The sequence below is a fragment of the Carya illinoinensis genome, chromosome 3 (genome assembly GCF_018687715.1).
Source record: "Carya illinoinensis cultivar Pawnee chromosome 3, C.illinoinensisPawnee_v1, whole genome shotgun sequence".
Classification (NCBI taxonomy): Eukaryota; Viridiplantae; Streptophyta; class Magnoliopsida; order Fagales; family Juglandaceae; genus Carya; species Carya illinoinensis.
The window spans coordinates 55879460-55894093 of record NC_056754.1 but is presented as its reverse complement, the minus strand read 5'-3'; the positions used below and the strand labels follow the sequence as shown (position 1 = coordinate 55894093).

The 14634-nt window shown below is 35.5% G+C and overlaps 1 protein-coding gene across 1 annotated transcript; it reads left to right on the top strand.

Moving 5' to 3' along the window:
• Positions 1-5633: 5633 nt before the first annotated feature.
• LOC122305009 (desmethyl-deoxy-podophyllotoxin synthase-like) lies at positions 5634-7287 on the top strand. The gene is made up of 2 exons (XM_043117271.1): positions 5634-6575; positions 6676-7287. The coding sequence occupies exons 1-2, from the start codon at positions 5634-5636 to the stop codon at positions 7285-7287; spliced, it is 1554 nt and encodes a 517-aa protein (XP_042973205.1).
• The last annotated feature ends 7347 nt before the right edge of the window (positions 7288-14634 follow it).

The window sequence follows — 14634 nt, the reverse complement described above, 5'->3', positions numbered from 1 at the left end:
CGGAAAATGATATTATTATTATTTAATTATAACTTATTTATTATTTTTTTTATATTTGATTTTTTTAATTTTTAATTTTACTTAATTAAATTAAGGAAGTGAATATTAATAAAATTATATTTTTTTAAATTTTTTCTTAATAATTAAGAATGTTAAAAAAATATTTAAAAGAAAATGAAATAAAAATAAAAAAATTTAAAATACACTTGAGTGGTAGATGGGTGCTACCCTTGAGAAAAACTGTCAAGCTCCTTTTGGTAGCGTGGGTTCTCTATCATATTTGCACCACTTTTCTTTCTTTTTTATTTTATTTTTTATTGTTCCTTTTTTTACTCAGTGTTTAGCCAGCTTCCTTTTTTTTTTTTTTTTTTTTTCCTTTGAGTTTACCAAAGTTTCTTAAAATTGGCTAACATCCTTTGACCAACAGATAACGAATTTAATTTAATTGAAGTCTTGAAATCTATAAAAAAGTATTTGGATGCTAATAATGTTATATATAATTATTTTTATTATATATAATTTATTTTGTATACTTTATATACACTAAATTGATATAATTGATTAGATTAATTTTTTTTAAATATATAATTAATCACATTAATACTTAATAGAATACACAAAAGAATATATAAAAATAACTGCACATAAAATAAAATTTTTGTTTAGATTCAATAAAATCTCCACATTGACGCACGAGTTGCTAGGTCCGTTTTTATATGGAGAAGATGACCTAAGTGAACAAAGAATTAAGATTACCTGTATCAACAACTGAAATCCGGTTTAGATGATTGTGGCAGTTTAGAGCTCTTGCAATTCGGTTCCTTTAACCGCCCAATGCAAAATTAATATTTTAAAAGAAATATAGGAAAGGTAATGCTAAGGTAATGCTCTAATGATTCGTTCTCATGACTTCCATTGGGCGGTCAGGTTAAGCTATTCTGCAATCAATTTGAGCACAATTTGCATCATTATTTATAAGAGTGGTGCTACTGTACTGCCTCTATGTGCTCCTTCCGATTGGCGCCTGATGTGTCATGCTATTCATATTTTATTAAAAATAAATAAATAAATAAATTAAAGGGGTTGAATCATATTGAGTGGGATGAACTTTCAACCCATTTAGACATTCAGAATTTCAAACGAATTGGACAATCCCTTATCGTCTCGTGACTGTCTTGTTGTTGAACACCATCACACTGTCACGAGTGCCTTCCGTTGTCGAACATCGGTTCCCTCTTCCACAAGAACTATCCCATAGTGCAAAGCTTCTGTAAGTGACTAACATTCTCACGGCGACAGAGCTTCTACCCACCCAGATTTGGCCATGCGGTGATATTCCCTTCTTCCTTGTTTGTTTATTCTTCATATGTTCTTTGTGGTTTCGTTGGCTAGGCTTTGCTTGGTGTCTTCATGAGAAAAATGACATTTTTCTGGTAAAATCGTTCGAAATCTTCTTGTTATATTATTAGGTGAGAAGATTTAACTGCTAAATATACCAAAAACTCCTTTATGGATTAAAAAAAATTAAAAACCAAATACTCACAATCACGGAGTACGCTGTATTGGATATTTTGGAGAATGAGATGTTTGTAAATTCTCTTGGATGATTCAAGGTTGGCAAGAAAGTTTTCCTAAGTTGAAAGAACTAACATACTATAATCCTTCCTAGAATAAGAAATTATAAACTTATTTTATACTAATTTTGGAGCTTGTAATCACGACAAACACAATTCTTTCCCCTGGTTCCCTCCTCCCCTCCCATGGGGAGATATACCATCAAATTCTTTCTCTTGGTTCACTTCATATAAGTTACCATTGCAAGCATGTCATATAATATTAAACATAAGTCCTCTTCACTGAATTTCAGCTCGGTCATTCTTCTTAGCACTTTATTTACACACTCATGGGCTTCAGCTCTCACAAAGGAGTTTTAGTCCCATCTGCTTGCAAGACATTGCTAGAAATAGGAAAATAAGAAAACAAAGAAACATTTGGGTGGTCATGGTTGATGACTTGCAGCCATTTGAGCATTCAACAATCCTAAGAACGTAGCTGACATTATCTCATCACCTCTTTATATAAAAATCATCAGGTTGTAGTTACCGATTAGGATACCTCTCTAGCAAAAGGTTAGTGTTAAGCTTAATCTCCTTTCTCCTTGGAGGTTGAAGAACAACCTTAATTAATTGCACTATCAAATACAGCATTGACATTCTAGATAATAGATGGGAGTCATTATCTACTAGCCTTAACCAAACAAGATAACTATTCAGAATGCACCAGAAATAGACTGAACAATCCACCTGTTGAGTCTTAGAACTGCACTATATATAAGCTGCTGCGCTGATTTATATCCTCAGTTCCTCCCCCTGTTTATTGTCCAAATGAGCCAATCTCAAGCGAGATAAATCTTTTGTTTGTATTTGGAAACTTTTCAAAATGATTAGGAATATTTCTTGAAAGATATTAATTCCATCTTTAAGTGAGGATTGAAGTGAATTTTTGTTATCAACATCAGAGTTACTCTTGACTTGTAGTCATCTTTCTTTCTTTTAGCAACGGGAAGAAAAGTCAAAGGGGTGGCCACCCCCTCCACTGAGCACAAAACGTTAATCTTAAAGAAACAAGATTGCATAAGGAGCGAATCTAAAACTATCATGCCAAAGCATATAAGCTTACTGATAAAATATTTCTTATTTAAATATATAGGCCAAAGCTATGAGCTGAACAAACTTCAAGTGGGGTTGATTTTTTTTATTATTCGGACCCCACTATAAAAAAAATCTATTCTTTATAAATAGGGCCTAATTCCCCATGTCGTTTTGTGTATATATATATAGAAAAGAGACATGAAAAGATGAAGATGATGTTTGGTGCATGTTCCTTCGGAAAAATATCCACTTTATTTCCCTTTCAGTTGTCTTGATTAGGTGATCTGTTCCCAATAAATTACTTAATTACAAAGAAAATTACTAGGTACATACGATGTGATATTACATATCATATATGCTCTCTCTCTGCATTTTTTTTTTCTCTCCCCGAGTCTTTAGTTTCTAGTTGTGTGAACAACTACGTTCGGATTGTTTGGCATTTTTTCCCAGTTTTCAGGTCCAAATTGAATTACATTCTTGACTAGAGAAATAACAAGACGTGTGATTTTCTAGCTAGTATATATATATATATATATCTTTTCTTTATAGTGTTTCCGCTACATTTATTGTTCTCTTTGTATATGAATATAAATCATGTCTGAGTCACGTAATAACAACAGCTCAAGCTCAGGAAAGTTAATAGTTGAGTACTCAATTTGTTACTGTGGGGTTAAAGCTTGCTGAAAAACTGGGCATATGGAGGAAAATGAGGGACGACAGTTTTTTGAATGCCAAAACTATATGGTGAAGTTTTTTCTTCTTGCCCCCATATTTCATTGTCATTGATAGTCTTGTTTTAGAAAATTTATCTTTTGATTTTGCATGCTGGGAATTCTATTGGATATTTTTGCTAGTATGACCTTGAAATACCATCATATGGCCAAAAGATTATCAAACGATTACTGCACTCAATTGATAGATCAAAAGCTGAAGTTGATAAGATACAAACAACAATGGATATCCAAACCTTGAATCATCGAATAGAAATAGAGGCGCATAAGGATACCCATATTCTAATAATTTCATTGTCGTGGTCTTTCTATTTTTTATTTTTTTGGTTATTTATATTCACTTGGGTTCTGTTCAAAGGAAAATGTTATTCATATCGATGTTGTAATAGAAGTAGGGAACTTGGACAATCTATATATGTGGAAGCATTTTGTATTTGTTGAGACTTTGAATATTCTCATATATGTGGATGCTTTGTTTTAAGTGCTTATTTTTTCTATTAATGATGGATGGACTTGAATATTCTCTAACATTCATTATTTATCTTTTAAAAATGTATTGAACAACAACAAAGATATTACTTAATTAAATGAGTCAGAACATTCATTACAAAAACCCCTTTACAACAAGGGTTCAAGACACCTTCATCAAAGATAAGAACATTACAACAAATGCCCAACAACATTCATTATATATAAAGGCTTCAAACTTGACTCATTTAGGACAAAAGCACCTATATTTTACAACACTTTGAAAATACTTCATTACAAGGCTTGTGTAGTTCATAAAAAATACAATAGCATCTATGTTGTACAACACTTTCTAAACACTTCATTACAAGGCACGGTATAGATCATCATCCTGATTTGAGAGATGCAATTGAGCAGGTTGTGCTTGTAATGGAGGTGGAGGAGTAGTCGAATGAGTAGAAAAATAATCAGGCACATGTGTCCAAATTTGACTTTCTTGATCATGTAAACATGATACCTAGGACGATAATGATCAAATGCAATTTTTTGGGTTCTGTATATAAACAAAAGAAAAGAATAGGAATAAACATTGGAACACTAGACTTTTTAAGTGTATTTAGGTTTCTGGAGCCTCATGTTGTGTACCAGTCACATTGTAATTTAGTTTATCTTATCTTGATAACTGACTATTCCGCTATACATATCAATAAATATTGAGTATATATATATATATATAATATGTTAAATTAGTAGAGCTTATAAGAGGAAATAATTTTTAAATTCAAAATTAATGGTACAACATATAACCTCAGTTGTGGGCAATCTCCTTCCACAATAATAATTACTCGTGTGTTCTAAACTATGGCTTAAAATCAACTTAAGGGAGCACTTGCAACTTTCTAACATCTATATCCCTCGTGTCCAGTTTCTAGAAGGTAGAATGCTAGTATGGCCAAAGAAGGAAGCTGTTATATATATATAGTTTAATCTCAAAAGAAGCCAAAAGAACCAATTATGGGGTACATAAACTAAGGGCATTAACATTAATACATCTTTGCGTATAAATGCATGTCGGATATTAACATTAACATTAATACCCTTGGGTTTTTGAAAATGCTAATAATTAATTAGCATGCGATAATGCTAAGTACTGTTTGTTTGCAAGTGATTCTCTGATATTTTATATATATATATATATATATTCATGAAAAGGATATACCCATGTACCTCCTCCAATTGCTAGTGTTTTTATCTGTTCGATAGTCACAATAACAAATAATATTTCCTTTTTCCTCTCCCTGAGCATTCAACAAAAGTGCCAATCAACCATGCGGTCTCTACATTGGAAGAAGGCCGGCCTCAGCTTTCTATATATTAATCCAAGTCATGAGACCCTGCGCGTGATGGAGAAAATTATATCACAACATGACCAGAATATAATATATGTTTCGAGGATGATAATGTATTTAATTAGAGCAGTACTTTGTAATTTCTTTTTATTCTATGCATGCATGCTTCTTCTTTATTTCTTCATTTTTAATTTTTACGATTAAACTCCGCGTGACTCAAATTATAAACAATATTGATAATTAATGATTTTTTCCTGTATGATTGCACGGTACACGACAAGTACTACGTGCTAATTATAAAAAGGGAATCAAGAGTTATCTAGATTCTACAAAACCAACTACCGAGTAAAAACAAACGCATATCTACTAGCATTATAAATTTTGAAGAAACTTAAGGAGTTTGGAATGCATACATGAATTAGTCAACTACCCTAATGGCCATTGTACAAGCTTCCTCTTCAATGTCCACAATGATCTCACTGCCCTTTTCTTCGTCACTGTTAATTCCTAGTCTTCTTTTCTTCCTCGTACTAATATTTTGGAAGAGGTCATGGAAAGCGCGAGGGTCAATCCTCAAGCTGCCGCCGCCAGGGCCGAGGAAGCTTCCCTTTATTGGAAACTTGCATCAATTGATTGGCTCAGGCTCACTGCCACACCATTCTTTGAGAAATTTAGCTAAGAAATATGGACCCGTTTTCCACGTACAGATGGGTGAGCTTTCCACTGTAATCATCTCATCACCCAAAGCAGCTAGGGAGGTGCTGATGACACATGATCTCAGTTTCGCACAATGGCCTACTACCTTTCTTGCTGCTGACATTTTCCCAAATGCTCGTTCAGGTCTTTTTTCCTATCCCTTTAACGATTACTATAAACAAATAAGAAAAATTTGTACACAAGAACTCCTAAGTGCTCAGCGTTTCCATGCCTTCTGGTCAGTAAGAGACGAGGAGATATCAAATCTTATTGAATCAATTTCCTCGTCCCAGGGACTACCCTTTAATCTCAGCAAGGGTTTATTGTCTTTGGCAAATAATACAATTTCTAGGACATCCTTTGGAGAAAAGAGCAAAAGTCAAAATGAATTCATACAATTGGTTAAGGAGATGACGACGCTTAGTCAAGGCTTCAATGTTCCCGATTTGTTCCCTTCAGTTAAATTTCTCAGTTTCTTCACTGGCATGACGCGTGCCTTGGAGAGATTATTCCGACAGATTGATAAAATTCTACAGGATATGATCGACGATCATAAGAAGGAAATGATGCGCAATGATTACCCACACAAGGAAGATCTCATTCATGCGTTTCTAAAACTTCAGAAGTCCAGCGAGATGCAAATGGATATCACAACCACGCAAATTAAAGCTGTCAGTTTGGTATGGTTTTCAATCTTAATGGCATACAAACTAGAATATATAATAAGTTCACGTACATCATGGTGGTCGTCTATATAACACAATGTTCAATCTTTTTCAGGACCTCTATATTGGAGCGGGGGAGAGTACAGCAATCACCTTAGAGTGGGCAATATCTGAGCTGCTAAAACACCCAAGAGTAATGGAGAAGGCACAGGCTGAAGTGCGGCAAGCCCTGAGAGGAAAGGGGAAACTGGAAGAGACTGATATCCAGAAGCTCGATTACGTGAAATCAGTCATCAAAGAGACTTTAAGACTACATCCCCCTGTGCCCTTACTCATAACAGAGTGCAGGGAAAGATGCAAAGTAGGTGAATATGACATACCAGTTAAAATGAAAGCTATAGTGAATGCGTGGGCAATAGGAAGAGATCCAGAATATTGGATCAATGCCGATAACTTCCAGCCGGAGAGGTTTCTTGGTTCTTCTAATATTGATTTTAAAGGAACCGACTTTGAATATATTCCATTCGGAGCTGGGAGGAGGATATGCTCTGGCCTACAATTTGGTGCTGCAACTCTTGAGATTGCACTCACGCAACTGCTGTACAACTTCGATTGGGAACTTCCGAATGGGATGAAACCAGAAGAACTTGACATGACCGAGGCTGATGGTGCGACCAGTAGGAGAAAGAATGATTTGTATGTGATTGCCACCCGCCGTACTACTTAATTTCTTACTTGAGTCGACATAGCCAAGGCTTCTAAAAGTTTGACTGGGTTTCAAGTGAATCTTCAATCATGCTTGTTTATTGGCATGGTACGTTTTAATTAATTCATGAGTGTGGCTTATTTGAATGTTATTTTCCATTTTAAATGCAAGTCAAGTGATCAAATAAACTGATCATCATTTTCTAAAAGATCCCAACATGGCACCATTATATAATTAAGAAGAGTAATGTTATATACAATCACTTTTGCGTATTTTTTTTACACTCTACTGATATAATTGGCTGTATCGATTTTTTTAATACACAACCAATCACATCAATAGAGTGTACAAAAGAGTATGCAAAAGTAACTGTACATATAATTTTTGAATTAAGAATTTAGCAATTGATAATTAAAAAGGCAACATAAATGTAGGTCGTATGTAACTATTTCTTTTGCCCATGATTTTCAGATCAGGCCATTGTTTCATGTATTCGTACTTATATATATATAAATGGAAAAATTTTATACACAACACTACTATCTTATTTTCATCTTATTAAGTAATTTGAGACACATTTATCACAATTGAATGATCATTTATTTGATACTTATTTATCATCCAATGGTGATGAATATGCCACATTCTATTTAGTAGAATGAGAGTACGTTGTATAATATTATTCATATAAAAGAATGTGGAAATTAACCAATTATATTGTCAAAATTACGCATGCATGCGAAGGTACTTCCCCATGGTTACCTTCAATGTTTTGCAGAACCAGCTCTTCCACAAGATGAGTTAGGCAGTTGCCTAACGCCCCACTGTGGAAGAAGGTCCAAAAATTACTAAAAAGATAATTATTAATTTTTTTAAAAAAAATTAAATTATCTAGACTAAACAAAGAGACGTTAACCTTGACAATTGAAAAATAAACAATTCTCAACTCTATGGTTAAAAAAGAAGAAGATGTTAACACTTGTAAAAAAATTCAAATTTTTATTTAATTACATAGACTCTGCAACTTCACTTAACAAAGCCAAAAGTCAAAATAACATCTCAAAAAAGACATTTCAATCTCTCTTTGACAAAGTAAAAAAGAATGTCAACAGAACATCTCAAAAACTCTCATTTTATACCTAAATCGACTAATCTTAATTAATATCTCTTGTACTCTAGACTCCATTATCTAGTCTCTAATCTCTAATTCTCTTGCATCCATCTTGTTCGTATTTGGCACTGGTAGCCTATCCCATTGCACTGGCAAAAGGAGTTTTGATAAGGATCAACCACTGTAGCGATGTGCAATTTTGCACACCCTACGTGTCAATCGGTTTTGTTTTTTTTTGTTTTATTTTGTTTCGTTTTTTATTATTTTTTTAAATTTTGTGAAACGCATCTTTTTCGGTGCTGTTTTCATATTTTCCAATTCGAATTCAACCCCCTCGACATTGAATTCAAGCCCGCATCGAAGCTGCGTCCCCACCCGTGTCGCACCTCCTCTGCCCACCTCCACCAGCGGCACCATCTATCTTTCAAGCGACACAGAGCCCGTCTACACAACGTCGCCCTCCCCGTGTCTCCCAGCTCTCCTCCCTCCCTATTGCCCGCCCATCTCCATTTGTTCCTCTCTCCCCCCCACTCAGCGCCCCTGCATCACCCCTCACCACCACCACCCGTGTCACTCATCCTCTCCCCTAACCCCACCACCTGCATCGTCCATCCTCTCTCCCATCCTCTCCTAGTATTTTGGTCATCGTCACAGGTGCGTGTGTGCGTTTCTCTCTCCTTGATTTTTCTTTGCTTCATTTCTGTTTTGGGCATTTGAGGTTGATTTTGGGACATGTCACACGGTTGCTAACTCTTTCTCTCTTCCCTGCTTCAGAATTGTCATCAATGATCCAGAAGATTTTCTCATTGTGAAAGCCGGAATTCTTTTGTTGAGGAAGTATAGTACGTTTAAAAATGGAAAAATCTTTCTGAGTGAGTGAACAAATTCACTAAAAAATTTGACTCGGGCACAAAAACACTTACAAAAGGGAAAACGCAGCTGTATAGGACTTTCCCTTACAAGATGTGACCGTCAAGCTCTTCAGCAAAAATGACACCTACTTCTCAATTAGAGGATGGGTCGATGGCAACTAACATGGTTGCTGGGTAGAGGGAGGGTTAGGGGTGCAGGGCAACTAGGGCATTGTTTGGGCAAGACGGGGGTGGGGGTGGGGAAAGGAAGTCGATGTGGGTTAGGGGAGGGGGAAAGGATGCCGACGCGGGTGGTGAGGGTGGAGGGCGATGCGAGGGATGGGGGGAGAGGAACAAAAGAAATAGAGGAAGAAAGAGGGGGTTGGGGGGAGATGAACGAAAGAAACGGGAGGGGAGAGAATGAAAATTCAAATTGAAAACATGAATGTCTCGTTTGAGAGAGGGAAACGACACGTAAGGTGTGCAATTCAGATGCAGCAAACAGTGGCTAATCTTAAGATTTTCTCGTTTGTATATATAGTGAACTTTTTATTTTATATGTACAATGAAGTCTTGTGGCAATAAAACAGCCACTTGAATCCACTTGTCTTTTAGAACATCCTTTGTTTTTTCTTTTTGTCTTCTTCTTCCAGACTTCAACCAACCATAGCTTTCACAACTCACATGGCCCATGGGCCACGTATTCCTTGACTTTTTTCGAACTTTGTTTCTCTTTCTCTTTCAATTTCTCTATAATTTATTTCTTGATTTTGCATATTAGTATTAATATGTTTTATTTTATTATGCAAATTAATAGTTTTATATAAAAGTGTAGCTCATTTGTTATATAAAAGTGAAGCCCATTTGCTAAATCAGGTTATATTGTTTTATGTTAATATTTATTTTATTCTAAAATATTCATAAGCATAGTAAGAATTTATATAGTAGCTATTGTTCTTTTCTACTACAAAATATGTCTTATAGAAAATATGTATTTGGATATCATGAGAAACTAAAATAAAATTAAAAGAATAGAAAAATTGATTGAATCCTAAAAAGCGTCTTTAAATAAATTTGTTACTAGCAATAAACAAAATATTGCAAAACATTTAGGTGAAGCATTTGTAGATGATCAAGAAATACACCAAAAAGGACCAAAAGATAACAAAATGAATCAATTTTGCAACTCAAATAATTTTAAAATAAACATATATTTAGATATAACCTATTTAATTTGATACAAGAAAAAAGCACAATTTTAACTTCTCGCCTGAAGTCTCAAGATCTATTGAGCCAGTCCTGACGTTTTGAAGAAAATTAATGTGTGTGTTGATCAATCTGCATTTGTACTTGGTTGGAAACTAGTCATGATCGGTTATGGCCATGGATTGGTAGTAGCTAGGCTTGTTATTGGACAAGGTACTGCACGTAATGGAACCCAATAGAAAGTCACAGCTTAATTGATCTTGGTTTCACATGCCTATCTTTTACATGGACTAATAATGGGGAGGGTAGGGCATGTATACGAGAGAGACTGGATCATGGTATTGCAAACAAACAATGGAGACTATTATTCTCAAATGCCAACTTGCAACACCTTACCTCTTCAGCATCGGATTACCACCCTCTAATCTTAAATACAATAGTGCACCATAATTGGGCATATTCTTTCAAATTTAAAGAATTCTAGATCCATGGACCACTTAGCCAATTAATCATATAAGAAGCACGGAGGAAATCCTTCATAGGAACTTTAGCTTATATACTTTGCAGGAAGATCAAGGCCACAAAAGATGCACGTAAACACTAGAACAAAATCCACTTTGAGAAGATCCAAGGCAACATTCAAAAGATAGAAAGTTAGATTCTTGAAGTACAGTGCAGTCAATCAACAATATCAAACCAGGCAAGGGAGAAACAACTTTAATATAACCTCTAAAAACAATTGAAGAATGAAGAAATTCTGTGGCGTCAAAAATCCAGAATCTCATGGCTAACCACCTTGAACCTCAACACTAAATCTTGTCACCTTATATCAACAACGGTCCGAAGGCAAAGTAATGCAATTGACTCCATTAAATTGGACCCAGGTAATTAGTCGATAGACCCGTCTATTATTAAATGTACATTCATCAATCATTTATGGCCCATATTTGCATCCACAAATCCGATAATCCCAAGCCAACTTGAAAATTTCTTTGATAAACTAATCATGGATGAGGATAATTTTTTCTTAGTGCAATGCCCAGTGAAGTAGAAATTTTTGTGACTCTAAAACAAATTCCAAAACAAAAAGTCATAGGACCAGATGGAATGATTGCCCTTTTCTCATGTACACTACTGTGTTATTATAAAAAAATGAGGTCATAAAGGTAGTGCAAATTTTTTTCCAAAATGGGAAACATCTGAAGTAGATGAATCATACAAAAATTGCTCTCATCTAAAAAATCCCTAACCCAAGCTCAACCCATCATTACCGCTGAATTAGTCTGAAAAATGTCATCTACAAAATTATCACAAAAATCCTGGCCAACCCATCAAAACCAATATTCCTCTTATCATATCCCTACTACAAACAACTTTTGTTCCTGGGCACAACTTAAAAGAAAATACGATGATAGCTCATGAGCTGTTTCATGACTTGATAAAAAATAAAGGAAAATAGACAAATGGTGATAATGATGGACATGCAGAAGGCTTTTGATTATATAGAGTGAGATTTTCTGTTCACAGTAATGAAGGTTTTTGGATTTAGCTATACTTGGATCAATCTGATTAAAGAATATGTCACGATAGTATCATTTTTTATTCTTATTAATGGTCCAATGATAGGTTTTTTCAAGGCTCAGATAAGGGGTTCCCATCACACCTTTTCTTTTTATATTAAGCATGAATGTGCTATCAAGACTAATAGCTAGATCAGAGGCCCAAGGAAAACTCGAAGGCATCCAACTATGTAGAAATAGCCCCCCAATCACTAATCTATTATTTGTGGATGATCTAATTATTTTTAGGAAGGCAAACGAAAGAAGCGCTCGAGTAATATTTGAAAATCTAGAGAAATGGGTTGGTCAAGGCAAAAAATCATTTTGCCTCCTTATTTTGGTCGCTCATGCATTTAATTTCTTTTTTAAAATTTGTTTTTTGTTTACTGATTAAGGAAGTAACTATTAGTGTATTGATATATATATATATATATATTTTATTTTGAAAAAAATATTTAAACATGTTTAAAAATGTTTGAAAGAAAAAAAAAAGTGCAATTTATACTAGGGGTAAACAAAGTGGACAAATTGAGGGGGCATAGTGCTAAAATTTCTTGTATATGTAATTTTCCTATGCTATTACAATGAGGCAGTGCCTATATATATACACAAGAGAATTGAAGGAATATTCCCAGTACTAGTACATTGTACAACTAGCAGAGTGTACAATCATAGTGGATGGTTTGTTGCAGTAATCTTGGACTGTTGTGGCTGGTGCATTGTACGTTGCATGGGCTGTAAGTGCTACAGCCTGAAATCTATAGGACCACGTTCTGCATTTTGCTGCATGCACTCGATGGACTCCTCTGTTTTTACTGCAGGCTGTGCGCACTCCTCTGTAGTTGCTGCAGGCTGTGCACCTTGGCTTGTATGGGAAGCATGTATGGCTTGAACAGGCCCCTTCAAGTCGAGCTGTGGTGAACATAAGTGAAGACTTAAACATAATAAATGGAACCTTGCAGCAGATAATGGCTTTGTGAGAAGGTCTGCCAACTGCTCTTTCCCTGAGATAAAAGCTACAAACTGTGATTTATTGATGAGCCGATCACGCACAAAATGGAAATCAATTTCCACGTGCTTTGTTCTTGCATGAAAGATTGGGTTAGAGGACAGATACATAGCTCCCAAATTGTCACAAAATAGAGTTGGAGCAGTGGTAAGTGGAATACAGAGATCACGGCATAAATGTTGAATCCAAATAATTTCTGCTGTTGCATTGGCGACAGCTTTGAACTCAGCTTCAGTTGAGGACCAGGCAATAGTTTGTTGTTTCTTGGAGGATCATGAAATTAAGATAGAACCAGAGAAGATACAATAGGCACTTGTTGATTTTCTGTCGTCAGGGCACCCTACCTAGTCGACATCTGAGTAAGCTGTGATGTTCATTGAGCTTGATTTGGAGAAGAGAAGGCCATGATCAAGTCTATGTCATAGGTACCTTAAAATCCCTTTTACAGCTTGCCAGTGTGGTACTCTAGGGGCATGCATGTACTGGCTTACCTTACTCAGAGAAGATGATGTGGGTGGAGGTGCACCGAGAATTGATTGAGCTCGTTGGACTTGAGTTGGGTTAAGGTTGATGAATGGAAGTGACACAGTTGTAGACTCAGTAACGGTTGTGGGCTTTGAGATGTTGGCAAAAGGAAAACTATTTTCATTATGCTGGACATCTTTAGAGACGTAAACTCTTTTGGTGGGAATGTGATAGCAAATACAGCCACTGTGTGCCGGGCTGAGTCCTAGATAAACACACTCCAAGGTTCGGTAATCAAATTTATGCTTATTGGACGGTCGTGTTAAAGGCCAAATAGCTGACCCAAAGACACATAAATTTTGGAGGTTAGGCTCAGTTTTGTGAAGCAGAAGGTGAGGTGATGAGTTTTTAAGAGAGGATGATGGGAGGATATTATGAGTCGTATGACATGTTGAAAGGCATAAGGCCAGAAAACTAATGGAATGGAGGCATGGGCAAGTAAGGCTAATCCAGAATCAACTATGTGCCTATGCTTACGTTCAACTATGCCATTTTGAGTATGAGCATGAGGACAAGTTATGCGATGAGTAATCCTGGATTTTGAAAGAATTTCAGAAAATGGTTTGAATTCACCACCCCAGTCATTTTGTATTTGTTTTATTTTTGTATTGAATTGTAGCTCAACATGTGTCTTGAATGTAAGAAAAACGGATAAAGCTTGAGACTTATGTTTCATGGGAAACAACTATGTATATCTTGAATAGTCGTCAACAAAGGAGATATAAAACCGAAAACCTTCATTTGAAACATGAGGTGAAGGACCCCACAAATCACTAAAAATTAACTGAAGAGGTTCAACAGATTTGTTAACTCTATCATGAGCAGGTTTTCGATGATGCTTTGCCAAAGCACATGCATTACAAAAATTTATGGAAGAAAATACATCAAAAGGAAGGCCATGCTTAAGAAGAACAGATTTGACAATCTTGATAGATGGGTGACCAAGGCGTGAGTGCCATTGTGAGAAAGATGAAAGTGAGCTTGAGTTTGCTTGAGAATGTGATGAGAATGTGTAGAGTCCATTAGGAGCTGTTGTCCCTTGGAGCAGTGGAGTCCTCGAGTTGCAATCCTTCACATAAAATTGGTCCGAGAAAAATTGAAACAAGA